The 27,877-nt window shown below is 44.1% G+C and overlaps 1 protein-coding gene across 1 annotated transcript; it reads left to right on the forward strand.

The window, feature by feature from the left end:
* Positions 1-7,681: 7,681 nt before the first annotated feature.
* Positions 7,682-13,340, forward strand: LOC118394463 (CMRF35-like molecule 8). Its single transcript, XM_035787665.2, has 6 exons — positions 7,682-7,893; positions 8,171-8,512; positions 10,714-10,923; positions 11,479-11,583; positions 12,053-12,102; positions 12,434-13,340. The coding sequence occupies exons 1-6, from the start codon at positions 7,848-7,850 to the stop codon at positions 12,752-12,754; spliced, it is 1,074 nt and encodes a 357-aa protein (XP_035643558.1). The 5' UTR covers positions 7,682-7,847; the 3' UTR covers positions 12,755-13,340.
* Positions 13,341-27,877: the final 14,537 nt, after the last annotated feature.

Below are 27,877 nucleotides of genomic sequence, written 5' to 3' on the forward strand. Positions count from 1 at the left end.
CCTGGATCTGCACTTCATCTCTCCCTGTGTTACAATAAATCTCTTGGTTCATTCATCCCTGTTTCCTGGTCTGAGTCTGCTCTTGGGTTCCCCTGTGCTGCTCCGCTTAACAAGTTATAACTGCATGTTCCACCGACAGCCTCTGTTTTTAGAAAACAGCTGCATGATCAGGGCCCGAGTTTCCAATCGCGATGGAACTTAGGCTTACAGCCGAAGATGTAACTTGTGTTTTCTAAAACACCAAACAGCGAGAACATTCGCTAAGTGATTAATTGGAACATGTGTCGATACTGATAGGATGTAAAGGAAAGCAGTGTCACTTTCTCCATTCAAATCTTACCTTGGAATTACAATTACTGGACAATATTGATGAGTGTTCAGCTCCTAGAGAGATATACTGAACAAAGATATAAATGCAACATGCAACAATTTCAAAGATTTTGTTGACTTACAGTTCATATAAAGATATAAGTAAATTTAAATAAATTCATTAGGCCCTAATCTATGTATTTCACATGACTGGGCAGGGGCGCAGCTATGGGTGGGTCTGGGAGGGCATAGGCCCACCCACTGGTGAGCCAGGCCCAGCCAATCAAAATGTGTTTTTCCCCACAAAAGTGCTTTATTACAGACAGAAATTCATTATGTAATTATAAACTCCTTATGAAGGGTGCCTTAATGTAACGTTCAATACAACCCATTGAAGGCACTCTGCCTCCACGGTCTGCTTACCGTACCTAGATGCAGAACCAAGACGCATTCTCTATCAAAGACCCTCAACTAGGGAACAGCTTGCCCTGTCAAGAAACAAGGGCAGACACCATTGAGGTTTTTAAATCACGGTTTAAATCTCACCTTTTTAAAATCACAGTTAACAATGTACCTTTTAGCTTGGCCTTCAATCAGTGATTGTTTTAGACGTCCTCTGTGATTTATGTTATTTTATTCATCCTTTTACTGCTTCCTGTTTGCTTCTACTTTTTTTTTATTTGATTGCTTTAATGTAAATTGGGTTGCAATTTTAAATGCACTTTAAATTAAAGGGGCAGTGCAGTTAAAAGCATGATTTGCCAGTTTCTTTTATGATATTTCTCCAATATGATGTTGAAATAACACTCTGAAATAGTGACATTTTTGATAATGCCCTTTTTTCTGTAAGAGCTGTTTTTTCTAAATGCCTGGATTTTCAGCCTGGTCAGGTGGGATGGAGTTTTTGGCCCAGATCTGATTATAATTGTCACGAATTCCACCGAAGTCGGTCGGCGGTCGAAGTCACCGGCTTTCTAGCCATCGCCACTTCATTTTTCATGTATCCATTTATTTTGTCTTGTTCCCTGCACACCTGGTTTTCATTCCCCAATCAATCTACATGTATTTATTCCTCTGTTCCCACTCATGTCTTTGTGTAAGATTGTTTGTGTTATGTGTACTTTGTCTATTGTTGTTTTTGTTACGCGCCAGACATCTGTCTATGTTCCGTTGTTTGTGCTTTTGATATTTGACCGGAATAAAGTGTGCGCCTGTTCACTTCACTCTGCTCTCCTGCACCTGACTTCGCCTCCAGTACACAGCCAGTGACAATAATAGACCAATGACTGTTCATCTGTGTAAAGGGGTGAGCTCTAGACCAGTCAGGACTGTGCACTGTCAATGTCTTTTAATTTGTTACACAGAGGCCTGTGCTCTGGAGAGGATCGATTTGGAGGTGGAGGGTCCATCATGGGCTGGGGCGGTGTGTCACAGCATCATTGGACTGAGCTTGTTGTCATTGCAGGCAATCTTAGCGCTGTGCATTACAGGGAAGACATCCTCCTCCCTCATGTGGTACCCTTCCTGCAGACTCATCCTAGGCTAGGGACACATCTGGGAACTTGCAGGCACCTTGGTGGAAGAGTGGGGTAACATCTCACAGCAAGAACTGGCAAATTTGGTGCAGTCCATGAGGAGGAGATGCACTGCAGTACTTAATGCAGCTGATGGCCACACCATATACTGACTGTTACTTTTGATTTTGACCCCCCCTTTGTTCAGGGACACATTATTCCATTTCTGTTAGTCACATGTCTGTGGAACTTGTTCAGGTTATGTCTCAGTTGTTGAATCTTATCATGTTCATGCAAATATTACACATGTTAAGTTTGATGAAAATAAATGCAGTTGACAGTGAGAGGACATTTATTTTTTTGCTGAGTTTATAGTGAACTGATTTAACAGTCCCCAGGTTTACAGTCATGTTACAAGTCACGTCTGTTACCCTGGCGCTCGACTCCCCCTAGTGGTGGTCTTTAGTCTTTGCATTCTTTGACGTGTCCTGCAATCAATTTCACACAACTACCTGCTTCAGCCATTTCTAAAATACATACCCATATTTCCCGTTATTAATCAGACTCGTCCTGAAACTGTACATGTGTAAACAAGTATTATTACTCCGTCTGGAAAACGCGCCTCATTCACCTTTTAAGGTTACAAATAACGCCCTAATTGCTGAATAATTGGGAACTGTATTGTATGGAATTAGGCCATGGCAATTTCTAAAAAGAAAAAGCAATGACAAATCTGATCAAATGTTTTTGGATGTGTCGACCAGAAAGTTTTAATCTATGATGTATTTAACAAAAGGACACCAACAAAATCTGAAAACAATTGTTAAAGGTCAGTTTAAAATGACATTTAAGCAGTTGTTCGGGCAGTTATAAATGTAACGCATTTGTGAACAGCAGTTTTCAGTTCTTTCCACAGATTCTCGATTGGATTCAGGTCTGGACTTTGACTTGGCCATTCTAACACCTGGATATGTTTATTTGTGAACCATTCCATTGTAGATTTTGCTTTATGTTTTGGATCATTGTCTTGTTGGAAGACAAATCTCCGTCCCAGTCTCAGGTCTTTTGCAGACTCCATCAGGTTTTCTTCCAGAATGGTCCTGTATTTGGCTCCATCCATCTTCCCATCAATTATAACCATCTTCCCTGTCCCTGCTGAAGAAAAGCAGGCCCAAACCATGATGCTGCCACCACCCTGTTTGACAGTGGGGATGGTGTGTTCAGGGTGATGAGCTGTGTTGCTTTTACGCCAAACATAACGTTTTGCATTGTTGCCAAAAAGTTCCATTTTGGTTTCATCTGACCAGAGCACCTTCTTCCACATGTTTGGTGTGACTCCCAGGTGAAATGGCTTTCTTCTTGCCACTCTTCCTTAAAGGCCAGATTTGTGCAATATACGACTGATTGTTGTCCTATGGACAGAGTCTCCCACCTCAGCTGTAGATCTCTGCAGTTCATCCAGAGTGATCATGGGCCTCTTGGCTGCATCTCTGATCAGTCTTCTCCTTGTATGAGCTGAAAGTTTAGAGGGACGGCCAGGTCTTGGTAGATTTGCAGTGGTCTGATACTCCTTCCATTTCAATATTATCGCTTGCACAGTGCTCCTTGGGATGTTTAAAGCTTGGGAAATCTTTTTGTATCCAAATCCGGCTTTAAACTTCTTCACAACAGTATCTCGGACCTGCCTGGTGTGTTCCTTGTTCTTCATGATGCTCTCTGTGCTTTTAACGGACCTCTGAGACTATTACAGTGCAGGTGCATTTATACGGAGACTTGATTACACACAGGTGGATTGTATTTATCATCATTAGTCATTTAGGTCAACATTGGATCATTCAGAGATCCTCACTGAACTTCTGGAGAGAGTTTGCTGCACTGAAAGTAAAGGGGCTGAATAATTTTGCACTCCCAATTTTTCAGTTTTTGATTTGTTAAAAAAGTTTGAAATATCCAATAAATGTCGTTCCACTTCATGATTGTGTCCCACTTGTAGTTGATTCTTCACAAAAAAATACAGTTTTATATCTTTATGTTTGAAGCCTGAAATGTGGCAAAAAGTCGCAAAGTTCAAGGGGGCCGAATACTTTCGCAAGGCACTGTATATATATATATATATATATATATACGCTCACTGTGTCGTCGGGATCTCTGTTGAAAAGTTCATTTCTGTTGGAGAGTTTGTCTGCCCTCTCTCTGTTGTGGTTAGAAAGATAGTTCAGAGTGACATTCATTCATGTCGTTATAGAATAGATGTTTCGGCGGTTGTCGGTCTTCGAGTTCAATGATACTGAATTCCTATCTGAAGACGAGTAATTAATATCAAAGACTTGTTCTTATTCTGTCGGTATCGATAGTCTAAGAGTTTAACCACGTGGTAAACTCTCAAACCTTGGCCCTATCGTTATCGAGGTAAGCTGGTCTGCAACCTTTGTCCTCTCGTAATTGAGAGAAACATGGTCTGGTGATAGAAAACCCAGGTGAGGGTTTTATTCAGAAGAACAGAAAAGGGCCTGTCTCATGACGCCAGACCATATCTGTGCTCATGGGCGGTCCTCTGATTTAGTTCAACTCTGAAGGGAATTGGAGTTTCCTTCATTAAAACAGTCCAAAATCACATTCCACAATTTAACAAACAGTATCATCCTCACTCATTCATCTTATACAACGATTACATGTAAGCCTCATATCTGAGGCTATGGTATAAACAGCGTTATGGTAATGTGGCGGTATTATCTCCCACGAGTTTCACAAAATTGAACCAAACGGACCAGTTCGTAGCTGGATTCTTAACCTATCTTTTATACCTTCTCCAGAACATAAATGTTGTTCGGACCTCAAGTTTTGTGAGGTGGAAGAAATTCCTTTGTTCTCTCTATGAAAACTCACTCTCTCTATATACTGTGGCCATGAGGAGATAATCTCCTCCAGGAATTTACGACCTCTCTGACATTTACATTACATTTACATTTAAGTCATTTAGCAGACGCTCTTATCCAGAGCGACTTACAAATTGGTGCATACACCTTATGACATCCAGTGGAACAGCCACTTGCATCTAAATCTTTTTTTGGGGGGGGGGGGGTGAGAAGGATTACTTACCCTTACTTACCCTATCCTAGGTATTCCTTGAAGAGGTGGGGTTTCAGGTGTCTCCGGAAGGTGGTGATTGACTCCGCTGTCCTGGCGTCGTGAGGAGTTTGTTCCACCATTGGGGGCCAGAGCAGCGAACAGTTTTGACTGGGCTGAGCGGGAACTGTACTTCCTCAGTGGTAGGGAGGCGAGCAGGCCAGAGGTGGATGAACGCAGTGCCCTTGTTTGGGTGTAGGGCCTGATCAGAGCCTGGAGGTACTGAGGTGCCGTTCCCCTCACAGCTCCGTAGGCAAGCACCATGGTCTTGTAGCGGATGCGAGCTTCAACTGGAAGCCAGTGGAGAGAGCGGAGGAGCGGGGTGACGTGAGAGAACTTGGGAAGGTTGAACACCAGACGGGCTGCGGCGTTCTGGATGAGTTGTAGGGGTTTAATGGCACAGGCAGGGAGCCCAGCCAACAGCGAGTTGCAGTAATCAAGACGGGAGATGACAAGTGCCTGGATTAGGACCTGCGCCGCTTCCTGTGTGAGGCAGGGTCGTACTCTGCGGATGTTGTAGAGCATGAACCTACAGGAACGGGACACCGCCTTGATGTTAGTTGAGAACGTCAGGGTGTTGTCCAGGATCACGCCAAGGTTCTTAGCGCTCTGGGAGGAGGACACAATGGAGTTGTCAACCGTGATGGCGAGATCATGGAACGGGCAGTCCTTCCCCGGGAGGAAGAGGAGCTCCGTCTTGCTGAGGTTCAGCTTGAGGTGGTGATCCGTCATCCACACTGATATGTCTGCCAGACATGCAGAGATGCGATTCGCCACCTGGTCATCAGAAGGGGGAAAGGAGAAGATTAATTGTGTGTCGTCTGCATAGCAATGATAGGAGAGACCATGTGAGGTTATGACAGAGCCAAGTGACTTGGTGTATAGCGAGAATAAGAGAGGGCCTAGAACAGAGCCCTGGGGGACACCAGTGGTGAGAGCGCGTGGTGAGGAGACAGATTCTCGCCACGCCACCTGGTAGGAGCGACCTGTCAGGTAGGACGCAATCCAAGCGTGGGCCGCGCCGGAGATGCCCAACTCGGAGAGGGTGGAGAGGAGGATCTGATGGTTCACAGTATCGAAGGCAGCCGATAGGTCTAGAAGGATGAGAGCAGAGGAGAGAGAGTTAGCTTTAGCAGTGCGGAGCGCCTCCGTGATACAGAGAAGAGCAGTCTCAGTTGAATGACTAGTCTTGAAACCTGACTGATTTGGATCAAGAAGGTCATTCTGAGAGAGATAGCGGTAGAGCTGGCCAAGGACGGCACGCTCAAGAGTTTTGGAGAGAAAAGAGAGAAGGGATACTGGTCTGTAGTTGTTGACATCGGAGGGATCGAGTGTAGGTTGACCACAGCAGCCTGGTTGTAGGAGACAGAGAGAGGGGGATGGTGCTCGCTGTACCCAAAGAGTGCAACATCATGACACTAGTGATAGATAACATGCTAATGATAGACAACATGCTAGTGATATAAAACATGCTAGTGATAGACAACATGCTAGTGTTAGACAACATGGCAGTGATAGATAACATTCTAATGACAGACATCATGCTTGTGATAGACAACATGCTAATGATACACAACATGATAGTGATTTGCCAACATGCTAATGGTAGACAACATGCTAGTGATAGTGATAGATAACATTTAGAGACCGAATTTAGAGACCGAATACACACAACAGAGTTTACATACAGTATATACAGCTAGGTAGAGTGAGCATAGAGCTATAAGAGAATGAGCAGATATGTAAATGTATAGTGGCTATACAGCTGATCTTTCCTGTAAGCTTCCTTGCCCTGGAGTCGTAAAGGACCTCGATGGAATCAAATCAAGTTGCTTTTGTCACATGCTTCATAAACAACAGGTGTAGACTAACAGGGGAATTCTTGTTTACGGACCCTTTCCAACAACGCAGAGATTGAAAATAGAGAAATAATAGAAAAATAGAAACATAATAACACAAGGAATAAATACACAATGAGTAACTTGGCTATGTACACGGGGTACCAGTACCGAGTCGATGTGCAAGTGTACGAGGTCATTTAGGTAGACCAGCCTTTCAAAGCACTTCATGGCTACAGATGTGAGTGCTACGGGTTGATAGTTATTTAGGCAGGTTACCTTGGCGTTCTGGGGCACAGGAACAGGGAAGGTGGTCTACTTGAAACATGTAGGTATTACAGACTCGGTCAGGGACAGGTTGAAAATATAATAAGTGAAGACACTTGCTAGTTGGTAAGAGCATGCTCTGAGTACATGTCCTGGTAATCCGTCTATGACTGCTCCAAAGTGACTGGCCACTAGGAGCGCCGCCTCTGAATGAGCATTTTCTTATTTGATTTTGGCCTTATACAGCTCGTTGAGTGCAGTCTTAGTGCCAGCATCGTTTGTGGTGGTGAATAGACAGCTAACAATATATCTTGGTAAACAGTGTGGTCTACAGCTTATGGTGGTTATGTCACACATTTAAGACAAATTTATGAACCCTTTATAAAACAGGATTTGTAACACATTCATGTAGTGGTTAACAATGCTTTATAAAGGCTTTATAAGATGCACTTCATTTAAAGCAGGACTTTGTTTTTATTTAACATATATTGGAGGAATAAATTATTAATAAATGGTGAGCAAACTCTTTATACATTTCTTAGAAATGGTTTATTGACGGACATTAAAGTGTTCCTGAGAAGTGAAATGGTTTCAGGAAGTACGAAGTGAAACAGCAGGACTTGTGTGGCTCAGCGTAGACACAATCACTCTCAGAGGGGTTCTCATACACACTGCAGGAGCAGACCTTCCTGTACTGGGGTGGTAACTGGACATAGAAGTATTGAGGGGACTGGAGTAAACAGGGTGTACAGGGTCTAAAGAGACTTGAACTAGCTGGGAGCCACAAGTCATCATGGTTAACCTGCTGGTCCTCACACTGAAGGTTGTCCTCCCCCTAGGTGAGTACATCGGACTGAATGAACACATGTCCAGTGACTCCTTTCTATAGTTGGATACATTTGGTTGTAACATTTTACAGTGTAACTCCATTCACTCACTGATAATGCTGTTAGATAAAGGGGAGGGGACACTGAGGAACACAAGGTCCAGTATGTACTGATGGATGTGATGGTGATCACCAGTGGTGTACCAGACCAGAATCCACTCTTACAGTATGTGAAATGGAAGCTGGGGTGTTTGTACTGTTTGTAATGAGACTGTTGGTGTGTCCTGCAGCTGCTGTGTGGAGTGTGTGTTCAGCAGTGTTGATCACAGTGGAAGGATATGAGGGGGGCAAGGCAGAGATCAGATGCCCCTACAAAGAGGAGTGGAGGAGCCACCAGAAGTACCTCTGTAAAGGGGATTGTCCTGTTTTTAATAAAGACAAAGTTATTAAGACTGAGGCAGGGGAAAACAGTGCTTCTAACGGGAGATACTCGCTGAAGGACAACAGAAAGGAAAGTGTCTTCATTGTGACCATCACCAACCTGACGTTAAATGATGCTGGGAAATACTGGTGTGGAGTGACCAATTCATTTGTAGATGTCTACACTGAAGTCAACCTTGCAGTCTCTAGAGGTACTGTAAACCTTTGATTCTCATCCTCGAAACTTTATCACTTCCAAACTAGACATTTTATAATATACATTCCTAATCAAGCTTCTGCTATTGACCCCGAATCCTAACTTGAGATCCTTCCACTTCATTCCATATTTACATTCACGTTTGCAAACTTTTGTACTTTAGAATGAATGATATTTACCCATTTATTCTTGAAATATATAACTTATTAATGCCTCATGAGCTCAATTCAATACCACAGTAAATTCAAAATATTTGCTTTCTTTGCTCCATTGTTTGTAAATGATGTCATTGTTAACAAAAACATTGTAAAGACTCAAACCATGGTTAAAACTACAATATTGATCTTGTGGATGGTCAGTCCTTGCATCTATAGCTCTGTCTTTAAATGTGAGTGTAAGGATCGACGCTGGTAGACGAAAAGCAGGTACAGGGAGAACATTTATTGAGCAACGGACAAGGAACAGGACAGGACAGCGTCTGGACATGAGACAAGGAACAGGACAGGACAACGTCTGGACATGAGACAAGGAACAGGACAGGACAACATCTGGACATGATACAAGGAACAGGACAGGACAGCGTCTGGACATGAGACAAGGAACAGGACAGGACAGCGTCTGGAGATGAGACAAGGAACAGGACAGGACAGCGTCTGGACATGAGACAAGGAACAGGACAGGACAGCGTCTGGACATGAGACAAGGAACAGGACAGGACAGCGTCTGGACATGAGACAAGGAACAGGACAGGACAGCGTCTGGACATGAGACAAGGAACAGGACAGGACAGCGTCTGGACATGAGACAAGGAACAGGACAGGACAACGTCTGGACATGATACAAGGAGCAGGACAGGACAGCGTCTGGACATGAGACAAGGAACAGGACAGGACAGCGTCTGGACATGATACAAGGAACAGGACAGGACAGCGTCTGGACATGAGACAAGGAACAGGACAGGACAGCGTCTGGACATGAGACAAGGAACAGGACAGGACAGCGTCTGGACATGATACAAGGAACAGGACAGGACAGCGTCTGGACATGAGACAAGGAACAGGACAGGACAGCGTCTGGACATGAGACAAGGAAGTTTCATGGTGTACAATTTTTTGTCATTGGAGTTTCCAAACCTTTCTTGTTCTGTTATGGTATATATTTATTCGATAATACATCGGCTGAACTTCTTTCTGAGCGTTAGGCCTACATGTTTGTTTAAAATGACAGATTGGTGCTGCGAGAATCGCACTGCAGTGACTGGCTACAGTATGAAGAACGTTCAGTCTCCATCCACTATGTTTATGATGAAAAGTATGAAGACAATCAGAAATACTTCTGCAAAGAAAAGACACGATCGAATTGTCTAGGTGATGTTAAAGTGATAACAACCAAAAGCCAGAACGGGAGGTTCTCACTGTTCCACAACAAGACAGACAGAGTTTTCACCGTGACCATCACCAGGCTAACCCAAGAGGATGCTGGGGGATATCTATGTGGCGTACAGAACAACCACAACATCGATACCATGTCAGCAGTCAGACTATAGACTGAGAGGACAAAACATTAGGAACACTTTTCTAATATTGAGCTGCACCCCCTTCTGCCCTCAGAACAGCCTCAATTCGTCAGATCATGAACTTTACAAGCTGTCCAAAGCGTTCCACAGGGATGCTGGCCCATGTTGACTCCAATGCTTCCCACAGTTGAATCAAGTTGGCTGGTAGTGGATTTCTACTCCAAATAGCTCATTCAATCTCATCCCACAGATAATCAATTAGATTGAGATCCGGTGATTGGGCAGGCCACTGCAGTGAGCTGAATTCACTGTTGTGTTTGTGGTCCAGACATCACTAGAGCACACAGATCATATTATCACCATTCAGATAAATGAAGAGCATATTACTTCCTGGTACACATTATGATGCTGTGTTATTATTTAGTTATTATTAAGGCACATTTCATTCTATCACATAAACATATGTGTGTATTGTACATAGACGGATCTGGCGTCAAATCTGACTTTGGAATCAGATTCCCTCTCTTGGTGGTGTAGTGTAAAGACATGGTGCTCTGACAACACATCTCTGTGCAATAACTACTTTAATACCAGTAGACAACATTTTTTTTGTGTTAGCCAAGTGAAAAATGTCCACACATTGTCACAACAACTGTGTTTTGTGGTCCTTTGTTTTTTAGCGACACCAACAATAACCACCACCACAAGAAAACCTGCTACAAAAACAACAGCATCAAACCCAGGTTCACCAACGCTATCATCCTTAGCCACCTCCATCTCATCATCATCCATCTCACCACCATCATCCATCTCATTATCATCATCCATCTCTCATCTATCATCCATCTCAACACCATCATCCATCTCATCATCAACACAAAATGGATTTGGTAAATAAACTTTATGGCTGCTTTTAAACAGACATCTAAACAGCCCAAAAATATGACCAATCAGATCAGCCCTGAAAAAGATAGGATGTGAAAATATCTGATATCTTTGTTCAAAAGACAAATTAGTGGAAAAAAGCTGTGTCAATGCAGCCTATGAGCCTTTTTACGCTGCACCAGTTTAAAACCAGTTTCTCAACACATCATTTTGTGATGTAAAGAGACTGATCTGGCGTCAAATCTGACTTGAGGTAATCTGGGACACTTCTATACCAGATTCCTGGTTTAGAGTGGTAGTGAAAAGATCATGTCTCTCCGATTCCACATGCCCCTGCAATAATTACTTTAATACCAGTCGACAGCATTTTTGTTGTATGAGGCTGCGTTTACACATTGTTGGCCACCACATCCTGTCAGGACAGGAAGTAAACAGAAAAGTTACACATCTGAAGTGGAAGAGAGGCAGATCTTACTTCACAGTGTAAAAGTAAGTAAGTTGAACAGAAGTGCTGATTGTAAAGTATGTGTTCTAATGGTACTGTTTGTTTCTGTGTTCAGATACAACAGTGATCATCATAGTATCTGTGACTCTGGTCATGCTGCTATTGGTGCTTGTGGTTAGCCTGCTCATAGTCTATAGATGGAAATTCAACAAGGAAACAGGTGAGAAACAGTCTCACAACACACACACACACACACACACACACACACACACACACACACACACACACACACACACACACACACACACACACACACACACGCACACACTCGCACACACACACACACACACACACACACACACACACACACACACACACACACACACACACACAAGGGGAAGTTACTCACACCCAATCTTAAATTGCAAGAAACTTGCATATACAATCTTCCTTTGACCCTGGTTGAGAAATAGAGGTCTCATTGAGAACAGGGCTCTGAAAACCTCCTGAACAGACTGCTGCAGCCCAATATTGACATGTGTGAAGTGTATAACACTGTGTGTGTGTGTGTGTGTGTGTGTGTGTGTGTGTGTGTGTGTGTGTGTGTGTGTGTGTGTGTGTGTGTGTGTGTGTGTGTGTGTGTGTGTGTGTGTGTGTGTGTGTGTGTGTGTGTGTGTTGTGTTCCACAGCTGTCTCTTCAGCACCCAGGGTGAACACAGACACTCGGCTCAACATAGAGGTCAGTGTGTGTGTGTGAAAGCGCCTGCCTGTGAGCGTCATTTCGGGCGGCAGGGTATCTTAGTGGTTAGAGCGGGCGGCAGGGTAGCACACACACACACACCTAGTGGTTAGGACTAGTAACCGGAAGGTTGCAAGTTCAAACCTCCAAGCTGACAAGCTTGAATAGGCAGTTAACCCAGTTCCTAGGCCGTCATTGAAAATAAGAATTTGTTCTTAACTGACTTGCCTAGTAAAATAAAATAAAATAAATAAAATTGTGTCTCTCTATATATATATGCATGTTCTTCCCTCTTTCATCCTGTCCCTCTCCTCCTTTTCCTCCTCTCCAGGGTTGTCATGGTGATGGTGACTATGAGGAAATAAAGGACCGCCCCCTACAGTCCAGTTCAGGTAGTGAGACCCCCACCATCTACGCCATTGCCAATTTACCCACAAGCCCCTCTGACTCTCTCAACTATGCCAGTGTCAACTTCCACAAGAACCCCAGCTGCCCCAATGAGGCCACTGTCGCCATCGCTAAAAAGGGCACTTTTTCTGGTGACTATGCCAACATAATTCAAAACCCTGCCTACTCTACTGTCAATCATCCACACAGCTCCTCTGAGGCTCCTCCCATCTACTCCACAGTGAGCAAATCCAGAGACACCTGAGTCACTGACAACCAATCACAAGGGACATACACATACTGGCAACCAATCACAAGAAACATGTCATGAACTACGTTTGCCACTAACAGCCTCTTGAACATTGAGCTCTGTTTTTAGCTGACAGCTGCATAATGTGCTTCATGTCCTCACAATGTGTTTCCCTGACTTCTCTCTTCCATCAGATGTGTTTCCCTGACTTCTCTCTTCCATCAGATGTGTTTCCCTGACTTCTCTCTTCCATCAGATGTGTTTCCCTGACTTCTCTCTTCCATCAGATGTGTTTCCCTGACTTCTCTCTTCCATCAGATGTGTTTCCCTGACTTCTCTCTTCCATCAGATGTGTTTCCCTGACTTCTCTCTTCCATCAGATGTGTTTCCCTGATGTCACTCTTCCATCAGATGTGTTTCCCTGACTTCTCTCTTCCATCAGATGTGTTTCCCTGACTTCTCTCTTCCATCAGATGTGTTTCCCTGACTTCTCTCTTCCATCAGATGTGTTTCCCTGATGTCACTATTCCATCAGATGTGTTTCCCTGACTTCTCTCTTCCATCAGATGTGTTTCCCTGACTTCTCTCTTCCATCAGATGTGTTTCCTCTCTCTTCCATCAGATGTGTTGTTTCTTCTCTCCATCAGACTTCTCTCTTCCATCAGATGTGTTTCCCTGACTTCTCTCTTCCATCAGATGTGTTTCCCTGACTTCTCTCTTCCATCAGATGTGTTTCCCTGACTTCTCTCTTCCATCAGATGTGTTTCCATCAGATGTGTTTCCCTGACTCTCTTCCATCAGATGTGTTTCCCTGACTTCTCTCTTCCATCAGATGTGTTTCCCTGATGTCACTATTCCATCAGATGTGTTTCCCTGACTTCTCTCTTCCATCAGATGTGTTTCCCTGACTTCTCTCTTCCATCAGATGTGTTTCCCTGTTCCATCAGATGTGTTTCCCTGACTTCTCTCTTCCATCAGATGTGTTTCCCTGATGTCACTATTCCATCAGATGTGTTTCCCTGACTTCTCTCTTCCATCAGATGTGTTTCCCTGACTTCTCTCTTCCATCAGATGTGTTTCCCTGACTTCTCTCTTCCATCAGATGTGTTTCCCTGACTTCTCTCTTCCATCAGATGTGTTTCCCTGATGTCACTATTCCATCAGATGTGTTTCCCTGACTTCTCTCTTCCATCAGATGTGTTTCCCTGACTTCTCTCTTCCATCAGATGTGTTTCCCTGACTTCTCTCTTCCATCAGATGTGTTTCCCTGACTTCTCTCTTCCATCAGATGTGTTTCCCTGACTTCTCTCTTCCATCAGATGTGCTTCCCTGATGTCTCTCTTCAACTTGTCTTCATGTCATTTAATTGCATGGTCATATCTGCAGATAAATATTGTCTCACTATTTGGCAAGCACTTAAAAAGGTATCACAGCTTTTGACCAAGGCATTATAACTGTCTATTAACTTTTTTTTTTTACACATTTGTAAATGATTAAATAAGCATTAATGATGTCATGATAAACTCCTGATAAAGGGTGCCTTTTAGCTTGGCCTTTAACCAGTGATTGTTTTAGACGTCCTCTGTGTTTTATGTTCTTTCATTTATCCTTTTTACTGCTTCCTGTTTGCTTCTACTTTTTCATTTGATTGTTTTATTGTGAATTGTGTTGCGATTGTAAATGCAATTTAAATTAAAGGGGAAGTGCAGTTAAAAACTTGACTTCCCAGTTTTTTTATGATAGGTGGAAATAACACTAGGAAATTGTGAAATTTATGATAATTACCTTTCTGTGTGAGAGCTGTTTTAAAAGAATGCCTGGAATTTCAGCATGTTCATGAAGCCACAATCTGATCTGATTGTAAGGGACCAATGACGGGTCATCCAGGTAAGTGGGTGGGCTCTAGGCCATCCTATCAGCCAATCAGGGCTGTGTTTGTTTCCTAACAAAAGAGGCTCAGGGAAATACATTATAAAAAAATATACATTTGACTTATTTTTATCAAATAAACACACACAGTAACTATATAAAAATGACATTGAAATAACTGCATGGGGGCCTTAAGTTTGATTTGATATTTTCACATACAGTATGTTACAGTTGATACAAAACAGAGCAGCACATATTGCACTTAGATGTACACAGAGGGCAAATGTCAACTACATGCATGTCAGTCTCTCCTGACTCAAAGTTGAGGAAACATTGACTGCATCACTATTGGTCTTTGTGCGAGATGTTGATGTTGAAGCTACCGAACTGTCTGTTTAGGCAGTTGGTTCACAGTTCGGACACTCATTGGTACCAGACAAGACAACCAGAGGTCTCTTTACAGTCCTCAGGGCCAGAACAGAGGCTGGGAAACACAGTATTAAATAGAGCCATGACTACATGGAACTCTCTGCCACCCCAGGTAACTCAAGCTAACAGATAAAAGACCACCTTATTGCAGGATGGAGACTGTGAAGAGACACAGACATGTTTATGCATGTTGTATTGTTTTCTGCATTGTATTACGTGTTGTATTATGTATGTGATACATGGTTAGGATATGACTTTGATGTGTGGTTGTCTCGTCTGGCTGTCTTAAAATGAATCCACTGGCTGTGGGTCGCTGTGGATGGGAGTGTCTGCTGAATGGCTCAATTGCAATGTAAATGTAGTGCTGTATATTTCTGTATATTATGTACTTTATTTGTTATTTTGTTTAATGTTTGGTCCCCATTGTGATTTTTTCAGTACACATGTGCAAATTATTTATTTCAGAAGGAGCCAGCTAAACTTGTGCACTCCTTGTGCTCTAGGTCATTGGACACCATTAGACATGCACGTGGTTATTCTTGTAACTGTTATAGCCAACTATGGTTACACCTCTTGGATCTTTTCCAGAACAGGGGTTCCCCTTTCAGAGGATTCAGCAGGATGTCATGTATTGGTTAATCCTGTAGAGTGCCAAGGTCTGTTGCTATGGTCCTACATGAAACTATTTTTGTGACTCTACAGGTTGCATGTCCTAATTTGAAGACAACATGATAATGGTGGCTAAATGCCAGAAGTGATAAGCCATTAAGAGGAGTTACTATGAGAATGATGTAAGAAGGACAAATGTATAAGTATTCTGTGCAAAGGCTGGAAGGCAGTTGTTTTCATGATTCCAGCTCGGCTTTTACTATGAAGTAATAAAAAGTCTATTTCAACTCACATGCTCCGGGATTTGTGAAATATGATTGACCAAATATTTCCACGACTACCCCAGGAAGAGTAGTAGCTTCAGCAACAACTAAAGGGGATCCTAATAAATAGTAAATACTACTAAATATATCAACGTGAAAATTGAAATGTTTATGAATGTGTGTTGTCCCTGTCAACTAGATACATAAACACACTGCCTCTCAAAATAATTTGTAATTTGCCTGAGAAAATTACTTTGATTGGTGGCCATGTGGTGAACTGATATATAACAGTCTCTTCCTGTACGTCTGTAACCCTGGTGTTGGTCTCCATCTAGTGGTGGTCTATGGTATTTGCAGTCTTTGACTTGTGTCCTGCAGTCAGGTCATCCAATGGGACAGAGGAGTAATACTCACCATCAATGTTGCCTCTAAACTGCACTGCGCGCTGGCGAGCAGTACCCCGAGACTGCCATGAAGAAGAAAATCAGCCCACGGAGAGTAGCACGAGATTGAACTTTACTCAACTTTCTAGAGCAGTAGTCACCAACCGGTGGATCGCAATCGACTGGTCGATCTCTAAGCATTTGTGTACAAAGCCCAACGATAAAGCCATGTGTTCCTATTTTTCTATTGTCTTGGGCTGTTATTCATCTTGGGCTGTTATTCATCTTGGGCTGTTATTCATCTTGGGCTGTTATTCATCTTGGGCTGTTATTCATATTGGGCTGTTATTCATCTTGTGCTGTTATTCATCTTGGGCTGTTATTCATCTTGGGCTGTTATTCATCTTGGGCTGTTATTCATCTTGTGCTGTTATTCATCTTGGGCTGTTATTCATCTTGGGCTGTTATTCATCTTGGGCTGTTATTCATCTTGGGCTGTTATTCATCTTGGGCTGTTATTCATCTTGGGCTGTTATTCATCTTGGGCTGTTATTCATCTTGGGCTGTTATTCATCTTGTGCTGTTATTCATCTTGGGCTGTTATTCATCTTGGGCTGTTATTCATCTTGGGCTGTTATTCATCTTGGGCTGTTATTCATATTGGGCTGTTATTCATCTTGGGCTGTTATTCATCTTGGGCTGTTATTCATCTTGGGCTGTTATTCATCTTGGGCTGTTATTCATCTTGGGCTGTTATTCATCTTGGGCTGTTATTCATCTTGGGCTGTTATTCATCTTGGGCTGTTATTCATCTTGGGCTGTTATTCATCTTGGGCTGTTATTCATATTGGGCTGTTATTCATCTTGGGCTGTTATTCATCTTGGGCTGTTATTCATCTTGGGCTGTTATTCATCTTGGGCTGTTATTCATATTGGGCTGTTATTCATCTTGGGCTGTTATTCATCTTGGGCTGTTATTCATCTTGGGCTGTTGGTGGTAGAATTGTTGCCAGGTGGAACCATTTCATGTGTTCAAACTCTGCCTTCCCGGTGGGCCCAGAGAGCAAATCAAGTGCACTAAATATCTCTACTGCTAGCCAATCGGATGGCTCAGAATACCGTGTCTGCAGTAATCTAGCAGGCATAAGAGAAAGCTACAGAAAAATTGATAGTGTGAGATTTCAAAACATTTAAAACCATAACTAGAAAGAGGCTGTCAACGAATACAGCACATGGCTGTGATATGTGGCTGTCCCACCTAGCTGTCTTAAGATGAATGCATTGACTGTAAGTTGTTCTGGATAAGAACGTCTGCTAAATGACTCAAATGTCAAAAGTAGAACTGCTGTTTTTATGAGTGAGTTCGTGTTTAGCTTCTTACTCGCCACTGTCAACACTTTGTTTTCAACACTTTGTTTTCAACACTTTGTTTTCAACACTTTGTTTTCAACACTTTCATAAACCACAAAATACGCATTCTTCCTATTTCCACATTCAGCTGCGTGATCGGGGCACCACCAGTACAGAGCTGCTCAGGAATGGCAGCAGGCAGGTGTGAGTGCATCTGCACGCACAGTGAGGCGAAGACTTTTGGAGGATGGCCTGGTGTCAAGAAGGGCAGCAAAGAAGCCACTTCTCTCCGGGAAAAACATCAGGGACAGACTGATATTCTGCAAAAGGTACAGGGATTGGACTGCTGAGGACTGGGGTAAAGTCATTTTCTCTGATGAATCTCATTTCCCATTGTTTGGGGCAACCGGAATAAAAGGTTGTCAGGAGAAGACAAGGTGAGCGCTACCATCAGTCCTGTGTCATGCCAACAGTACAGCATCCTGAGACCATTCATGTGTGGGGTTGCTTCTCAGTCAAGGGAGTGGGCTCACTCATGATTTTGCCTAAGAACACAGTCATGAATGAAGAATGGTACCAACACATCCTCCAAGGGCAACTTCTCCCAACCATCCAGGAACAGTTTGGTGACGGAAAATGTTTCACGACTCTCGTCTCCTCAAGATTTCAGAATGAGTGATAACAGGTGTAGGAACTGTGCCTACCTTGTTTCTGGTGCTGGCTCCTGTTCACTGATTCAGAATTTCTAGTTTGACTGTAAATCATGGTGAACCCTGCTCACAGCGCCACCTGTTAGGTTTTAAATTACGATTAGTAAAGATTAAACCAAGTTTATTCACCCATTAGGTTACACAGCTGAATAAGACAAAGACATATTTCCACCAGTGGTAGTATACAGTTGAAGTCGGAAGTTTACATACACTTAGGTTGGAGTCATTAAAACCCATTTTTCTACCACTCCACACATTTCCTGTTAACAAACTATAGTTTTGGCAAGTCGGTTAGGACGTCTACTTTGTGCATGACATAGAAAGTTTACAACAATTGTTTATAGACAGATTATTTCACTTATAATTCACTGTATCACAATTCCAGTGGGTCAGAAGTTTACATACACTAAGTTGAGTGTGCCTTTAAACAGCTTGGAAAATTCTAGAAAATTATGTCATGGCTTTAGAAGCTTCTGATAGGCTAATTGACATCATTTCAGTCAATTGGAGGTGTACCTGTGGATGCATTTCAAGGCCACCTTCAAACTCAGTGCCTCTTTTCTTGACATCCTGGGAAAATCAAAAGAAATCATCCAAGACCTCAGAAAAAAATTGTAGACCTCCACAAGTCTGGTTCATCCTTGGGGAAAATTTCCAAACGCCTGAAGGTACCACATTCATCTGTACAAACAATAGTATGCAAGTATAAACACCATGGGATCATGCAGCTGTCATACCGCTCAGGAAGGAGACGCTTTCTGTCTCCAAGAGGTGAACATACTTTGGTGCGAAAAGTGCAAATCAATCCCAGAACAACAGCAAAGGACCCTGTGAAGATGCTGGAGGAAACAGGCAAAAAAGTATCTATATCCACAGTAAAACGAGTCCTATATCCACATAACCTTAAAGGTCGCTCAGCAAGGAAGAAGCCACTGCTCCAAAACCGCCATGAAAAATCCAGACTACGATTTGCAACTGCACTTGGGGACAAAGATCGTACTTTTTGGAGAAATGTCCTCTGGTCTGATGAAACAAAAATAGAACTGTTTGGCCATAATGACCATCATTATGTTTGGAGGAAAAAAGGGAGGCTTGGTTTTTCCAAGATGGCGTAGCAGTCGGACGTGTGTTTTGTCTTGTCCCATCCTGTCTAGTGTAAATATAGTTTTCTTCGGTTTTTTTTCTGTATATATTTCGTACATATTTTAATCTCACTTTCAAACTAGAGCTGAATATACTCTCCTGCAACCCGCATCACCCAATGTGGTACGGATCTGCTTTTTCTATACTTTACTTTAGAACCGGAACCACCATCAGAAGCTAGCCAGCTAACTAGCTACTAGCTCGTACTCAGTTAGCCATTGCTAGCGGTCTTCTAAGCTAACTAGGACACCAGCGCGACATCAACCCAGAGCATATCAGACTGCTCTTTCTCTACCACATCTCCGGATTCCTACCGCAAGCTCTGTACCTTTACACCGGATCATCGCAACTAGCTAGCTGCAATCCGAGTGGCTACTCCTGGCTAACGTCTCTGTCCCAAAACAAGCTACAGTTAGCCTTGAGCTAAGCCCATCTCCCGACTAGCCGAAGAGGCCCAACAATACCTCTTTTGCCAATTGGCCTGGACCCTTTACTGCCGACACGGAGCCCCGCCGATCCATCACGACTGGTCCGCCGACATAATCGTCCGAGGTGGTTTCAACAGGCTTTTTCGTTGCGACATCGCCAAAGATCCATCTGCTGGCCAAGGCCCGCGAGCTTTCTGAAACGCTGTGTCTCCAGCTCACCCAGCGTACTAGAGCTCCTGTAGCATACTCCTGGGCTACAATTTACCCGGGCCCACGACCGGTCTGTCGATGTCACCGCAAGAAGAGGAATAAACAGACTCACCCCATCGCGACGTCCCCCAAAGGTTAGCTCTCTAGCCCTCGCTATCTCCCTGCTTGCTAATTCGGCCTGCTAACGGCTAGCTTGTCTAGCCCGGGCCTACGAACTGTTAGCTTGTTAGCACAGGCCTGCTAACCATCTGGCTCACCGCATCCCAAACACTCTGAACCCATTTACTTTCTATCTCTCTTTGATTTTTATTTTGTTTATACCTTCCGGAAACCTGCCTCACCCACTGTGATACGGAATCGCTATCACCTTTAATTTTTATTTTATTTTTATGACACACTCAAGAACCTCCAGACGCTAACCAGCTAACTAGCTACAAGCTATTTAGTCATTGTTAGTTTTTTTTTTTAAAAACCTGGATAACACTCGCCAGCCCAGCTTCCCTGCCCATCCACCGCTGCCCCCTGGACACTGATCTCTTGGCTACATAGCTGACGCACGCTGGACTGTCCATTAATCACGGTACTCCATTCTGCTTGTTTGTTTTATCTGTCGGCCCAGTTGCCTAGTCAACGCCATTTTACCTGCTGTTTGTTGTGCTAGCTGATTAGCCTCGCCTACTGTTTTTAGCTAGCTTTCCCAATTCAACACCTGTGATTACTGTATGCCTCGCTGTATGTCTCTCCCAAATGTCAATATGCCTTGTATACTGTTGTTCAGGTTAGTTATCATTGTTTTAGTTCACAATGGAGCCCCTAGATCCACTCTGCATACCCCTGTTACCTCCTTTGTCCCACCCCCACACATGCGGTGACCTCACCCATTACAACCAGCATGTCCAGAGATACAACTCTCTCATCATCACCCAGTGCCTGGGCTTACCTCCGCTGTACCCGCACCCCACCATACCCCTGTCTGCGCATTATGCCCTGAATATATTCTACCATGCCCAGAAACCTGCTCCTCTTATCCTCTGCCCCCAACGCTCTAGGCGACCAGTTTTGATAGCCTTTAGCCGCACCCTCATACTACTCCTTCTCTGTTCCGCGGGTGATGTGGAGGTAAACCCAGGCCCTGCTTGTCCCCAGGTACCCTCATTTGTTGACTTCTGTGATCGAAAAAGTCTTGGTTTTATGCATGTCAACATCAGAAGCCTCCTCCCTAAGTTTGTTTTACTCACTGCTTTAGCACACTCTGCTAACCCTGATGTCCTTGCCGTGTCTGAATCCTGGCTCAGGAAGGCCACCAAAAATTCAGAGATTTCCATACCCAACTATAACATCTTCCGTCAAGATAGAACTGCCAAAGGGGGCGGAGTCGCAGTCTACTGCAGAGATAGCCTGCAAAGTAATGTCATACTTTCCAGGTCCATACCCAAACAGTTTGAACTACTAATTTTGAAAATTACTCTCTCCAGAAACAAGTCTCTCACTGTTGCCGCCTGCTACCGACCCCCGTCAGCTCCCAGCTGTGCCCTGGACACCATTTTTGAATTGATCGCCCCCCATCTAGCTTCAGAGTTTGTTCTGTTAGGTGACCTAAACTGGGATATGCTTAACACCCCGGCAGTCCTACAATCTAAGCTAGATGCCCTCAATCTCACGCAAATCATCAAGGAACCCACCAGGTACAACCCTAACTCTGTAAACAAGGGCACCCTCATAGACGTCATCCTGACCAACTGGCCCTCCAAATATACCTCCGCTGTCTTCAACCAGGATCTCAGCGATCACTGCCTCATCGCCTGTATCCGCCACGGAGCCGCAGTCAAACGACCACACCTCATCACTGTCAAACGCTCCCTAAAACACTTCTGTGAGCAGGCCTTTCTAATCGACCTGGCCCGTGTATCCTGGAAGGACATTGACCTCATCCCGTCAGTTGAGGATGCCTGGTCATTCTTTAAAAGTAACTTCCTCACCATTTTGGATAAGCATGCTCCGTTCAAAAAATGCAGAACCAAGAACAGATACAGCCCTTGGTTCACTCCAGACCTGACTGCCCTCGACCAGCACAAATACATCCTGTGGCGGACTGCAATAGCATCGAATAGCCCCCGTGATATGCAACTGTTCAGGGAAGTCAGGAACCAATACACGCAGTCAGTCAGGAAAGCTAAGGCCAGCTTCTTCAGGCAGAAGTTTGCATCCTGTAGCTCCAACTCCAAAAAGTTCTGGGACACTGTGAAGTCCATGGAGAACAAGAGCACCTCCTCCCAGCTGCCCACTGCACTGAGGCTAGGAAACACGGTCTTCACCGATAAATCCATGATTATCGAAAACTTCAATAAGCACTTCTCAACGGCTGGCCATGCCTTCCGCCTGGCTACTCCAACCTCGGCCAACAGCTCCGCCCCCCGTAGTTCCTCACCCAAGCCTCTCCAGGTTCTCCTTTACCCAAATCCAGATAGCAGATGTTCTGAAAGAGCTGCAAAACCTGGACCCGTACAAATCAGCTGGGCTTGACAATCTGGACCCGCTATTTCTGAAACTATCTGCCGCCATTGTCGCAACGCCTATTACCAGCCTGTTCAACCTCTCTTTCATATCGTCTGAGATCCCCAAGGATTGAAAGCTGCCGCAGTCATCCCCCTCTTCAAAGGGGGAGACACCCTGGACCCAAACTGCTATAGACCTATATCCATCCTGCCCTGCCTATCTAAGGTCTTCGAAAGCCAAGTCAACAAACAGGTCACTGACCATCTCGAATCCCACCGTACCTTCTCCGCTGTGCAATCTGGTTTCCGAGCCGGTCACGGGTGCACCTCAGCCACACTCAAGGTACTAAATGATATCATAACCGCCATCGATAAAAGACAGTACTGTGCAGCCGTCTTCATCGACCTCGCCAAGGCTTTCGACTCTGTCAATCACCAAATTCTTATCGGCAGACTCAACAGCCTCGGTTTTTCGGATGACTGCCTTGCCTGGTTCACCAATTACTTTGCAGACAGAGTTCAGTGTGTCAAATCAGAGGGCATGCTGTCCGGTCCTCTGGCAGTCTCTATGGGGGTGCCACAGGGTTCAATTCTCGGGCCGACTCTTTTCTCTGTATATATCAATGATGTTGCTCTCGCTGCGGGCGATTCCCTGATCCACCTCTACGCAGACGACACCATTCTATATACTTTCGGCCCGTCATTGGACACTGTGCTATCAAACCTCCAAACGAGCTTCAATGCCATACAGCACTCCTTCCGTGGCCTCCAACTGCTCTTAAACGCGAGTAAAACCAAATGCATGCTTTTCAACCGATCGCTGCCTGCACCCGCATGCCCGACTAGCATCACCACCCTGGATGGTTCCAACCTTGAATATGTGGACATCTATAAGTACCTAGGTGTCTGGCTAGACTGCAAACTCTCCTTCCAGACTCACATCAAACATCTCCAATCAAAAATCAAATCCAGAGTCGGCTTTCTATTCCGCAACAAAGCCTCCTTCACTCACGCTGCCAAGCTTACCCTAGTAAAACTGACTATCCTACCGATCCTCGACTTCGGCGATGTCATCTACAAAATGGCTTCCAACACTCTACTCAGCAAACTGGATGCAGTCTATCACAGTGCCATCCGTTTTGTCACTAAAGCACCTTATACCACCCACCACTGCGACTTGTATGCTCTAGTCGGCTGGCCCTCACTACATATTCGTCGCCAGACCCACTGGCTCCAGGTCATTTACAAGTCCATGCTAGGTAAAGCTCCGCCTTATCTCAGTTCACTGGTCACGATGGCAACACCCATCCGTAGCACGCGCTCCAGCAGGTGTATCTCACTGATCATCCCTAAAGCCAACACCTCATTTGGCCTCCTTTCGTTCCAGTACTCTGCTGCCTGTGACTGGAACGATTGCAAAAATCGCTGAAGTTGGAGACTTTTATCTCCTCACCAACTTCAAACATCAGCTATCCGAGCAGCTAACCGATCGCTGCAGCTGTACATAGTCTATAGGTAAATAGCTCACCCTTTTTCACCTACCTCATTCCCATACTGTTTTTATACTGTTTTTATTTATTTACTTTTCTGCTCTTTTGCACACCAATATCTCTACCTGTACATGCCCATCTGATCATTTATCACTCCAGTGTTAATCTGCAAAATTGTATTATTCACCTACCTCCTCATGCCTTTTGCACACATTGTATATAGACTGCCCATTTTTTTCTACTGTGTTATTGACTTGCTAATTGTTTACTCCATGTGTAACTCTGTGTTGTCTGTTCACACTGCTATGCTTTATCTTGGCCAGGTCGCAGTTGCAAATGAGAACTTGTTCTCAACTAGCCTACCTGGTTAAATAAAGGTGAAATAAAAATAAAAAATTAAAAGCTGAAGAACACCATCCCAACCATGAAGCACGGGGGTGGCAGCATCATGTTGTGGGGTGCTTTGCTGCAGGAGGGATTGGTGCACTTCACAAAATAGATGGCATCATGAGGAAGGAAAATGATGTGGATATATTAAAGCAACATCTCAAGACATCAGTCAGGAAGTTAAAGCTTGGTTGCAAATGGGTCTTCCAAATGGACAATGACCCCAAGCATACTTCCAAAGTTGTGGAAAAATGGCTTAAGGACAACGGTCAAGGTATTGGAGTGGCCATGAAAAAGGCCTGACCTCAATCCTATAGAAAATTTGTTGGTATAACTGAAAAGGCGTGTGCGAGCAAGGATGCCTACAAACCTGACTCAGTTACACCAGCTCTGTCAGGGGGATGGGCCAAAATTCACCCAACGTATTGTGGGAAGCTTGTGGAAGGTTACCTGAAGCATTTGACCCAAGTTAAACAATTTAAAGGCAATGCTAACAAATACTAATTGAGTGTATGTCAACTTTTGACCCACTGGGAATGTGATGAAAGAAATCAAATCTGAAATAAATCATTCTCTGTACTATTATTCTGACATTTCACATTCTTAAAACAAAGTGCTGATCCTAACTGACCTAAGACAGGGAATTTGTACTAGGATTAAATGTGAAAACTGAGTTTAAATGTATTTGGCTAAGGTGTATGTAAACTTCCGACTTCAACTGTATTATACCCCATTTTGGGTGGAGTCTCCCCCTTCTCTCTAAACATTGCATTTTTATTACTAGGCAGGAAGTTAAGTGATATGGGTCACAAACTGTTCCTTTATGATTACTTGACCTGGAGACGTGTAGGACCTCGATGGATTAAATTCAATTTACTTCGTAAACAACAGGTGTAGACTAACAGTGAAATACTTACTTACGGATCTTCCCAACAATGCGGATAGAGAAAAAAGAGAAATAATACAAATAGAAAAAAGTAACATAATAAATACACAATGATTAATGATAACTTGGCTATATAAAGCGCCTTCAGAAAGTATTCAGACCTCTTGACTTATTCCACATTTTGTTACGTTACAGCCTTATTCTAAAATGGATAGTAATTAAAAAATATATATATATCATGTTTTTTTAACCCCTTTTTTAACCAATTTTTTGTGGTATCCAATTGGTAGTTACAGTCTTGTCTCATCGCTGCAACTCATCGCTGCAACGGACTCGAAACACAACCCAACCGAGCCGCACTGCTTCTTGACACAATGCCCACTTAACCCGGAAGCCAGCCACACCAATGTGTCAGAGGAAACATCATACTCCTGGCGCCCGTGTCAGCGTGTGCTGCACCCGGCCCACCACAGGAGTTGTTAGTGTGCAATGGGACAAGGACATCCCTGCCGGCCAAAACCTCGCCTAAACCGGACGACACTGGGCCAATTGTGTGCCACCCCATGGGTCTCCCAGTCAGACCTTAATATTTGGTACAGAAACCTTTGTTTGCAATAACAGAGATCATACGTTTCCTGTAGTTCTTGACCAGGTTTGCACTGCAGCAGGGATTTTGGCCCACTCCTCCATTCAAACCTTCTCCAGATCCTTCAGGTTTCGGGGCTGTCGCTGGGCAATACGGACTTTCAGCTCCCTCCAAAGATTTTCTATTGGGTTCAGGTCTGGAGACTGGCTAGGCCACTCCAAGACCTTGAGATGCTTCTTACGGAGTCACTCCTTAGTTGCCCTGGCTGTGTATTTCAGGTCATTGTCATGCTGGAAGACCCAGCCACGACCCATCTTCAATGCTCTTACTGAGGGAAGGAGGTTGTTGGCCAAGATCTCGCGATACATGGCCCCATCCATCCTCCCCTCAATACGGTGCAGTCGTCCTGTCCCCTTTGCAGAAAAGCATCCCCAAAGAATGATGTTTCCACCTCCATGCTTCACGGTTGGGATGGTGTTCTTGGGGTTGTACTCATCCTTCTTCTTCCTCCAAACACGGCGAGTGGAGTTTAGACCAAAAAGCTCTATTTTTGTCTCATCAGACCACATGAACTTCTCCCATTCCTCCTCTGGATCATCCAGATGGTCATTGGCAAACTTCAGATGGGCCTGGACATGCGCTGGCTTGAGCAGGGGGACCTTGCGTGCGCTGCAGGATTTTAATCCATGACGGCGTAGTGTGTCACTAATGGTTTTCTTTGAGACTGTGGTCCTATCTCTCTTCAGGTCATTGACCAGGTCCTGCAGTGTAGTTCTGGGCTGATCCCTCACCTTCCTCATGATCATTGATGCCCCACGAGGTGAGATCTTGCATGGAGCCCCAGACCGAGGGTGATTGACCGTCTTCTTGAACTTCTTCCATTTTCCACTAATTGCGCCAACAGTTGTTGCCTTCTCACCAAGCTGCTTGCCTATTGTCCTGTAGCCCATCCCAGCCTTGTGCAGGTCTACAATTTTATCCCTGATGTCCTTACACAGCTCTCTGGTCTTGGCCATTTTGGAGAGGTTGGAGTCTGTTTGATTGAGAGTGTGGACAGGTGTCTTTTATACAGGTAACGAGTTCAAATAGCTGCAGTTAATACAGGTAATGAGTGGAGAACAGGAGGGCCTCTTAAAGAAAAACTAACAGGTCTGTGAGAGCCGGAATTCTTACTGGTTGGTAGGTGATCAAATACTTATGTCATGCAATAAAATGCTAATTAATTACTTAAAAATCATACAATGTGATTTTTGTTTTAGATTGCGTCTCTCACAGTTGAAGTGTACCTATGATAAATATTACAGACCTCTACATGCTTTGTAAGTAGGAAAACCTGGAAAATCGGCAGTGTATCAAATACTTGTTCTCCCCACTGTATGTACATATTGCAGTGGAATCTTCTCCTCAGAGGAAGGGGAGGGCCATTGTAATGTAACATTTTAATTGTATGTGTCCACATAACTGAGTATGTGACTAACCTTGTGAAACTGTGTGAAACTGCCCTATTATAATCTCCTGTTCTTGGGAGTATAATCCTGTGTTTCAAACCAGTTTGCTCCTGTGTCCTTGTATAGATGAAAAGGGAACTGAGAGTCCCACCCAAGAACAGGAACTATAAAGATATGTGCTTATCACCCAATGCTTCAGATTTCAGACTGTCCACACTGCTCTGTGTAACTCCAGCAGATCCTTATTTTATAATATCCACCACAATTTGGCTGACATATGGCTCCAATATGACCTGTGGCTCCAAGGGTAAACTGCCGGCAGAGGCTCACTGAGCTGTGACTCTAGGGTAAATTCCTCCTCGCCAGACGAGGGAACGGAGAGACCCGCTTGAGGTCCACGGGAGTTTGCGCTAAGGGATAGAGGAGCATGCTCTACCGCATAGTGCAATGTG

Source organism: Oncorhynchus keta, chromosome 15 (genome assembly GCF_023373465.1).
Source record: "Oncorhynchus keta strain PuntledgeMale-10-30-2019 chromosome 15, Oket_V2, whole genome shotgun sequence".
In the NCBI taxonomy this organism is placed as follows: Eukaryota; Metazoa; Chordata; class Actinopteri; order Salmoniformes; family Salmonidae; genus Oncorhynchus; species Oncorhynchus keta.

Excerpts from the sequence above, each read along its gene's own strand:
- LOC118394463 (XM_035787665.2), top strand. The coding sequence starts at position 7,848 with ATGGTTAACCTGCTGGTCCTCACACTGAAGGTTGTCCTCCCCCTAG. Across the intron at positions 8,513-10,713 it reads CAACCTTGCAGTCTCTAGAG|CGACACCAACAATAACCACC; the intron begins GTACTGTAAACC and ends TTTGTTTTTTAG. Across the intron at positions 10,924-11,478 it reads ATCAACACAAAATGGATTTG|ATACAACAGTGATCATCATA; the intron begins GTAAATAAACTT and ends TTCTGTGTTCAG.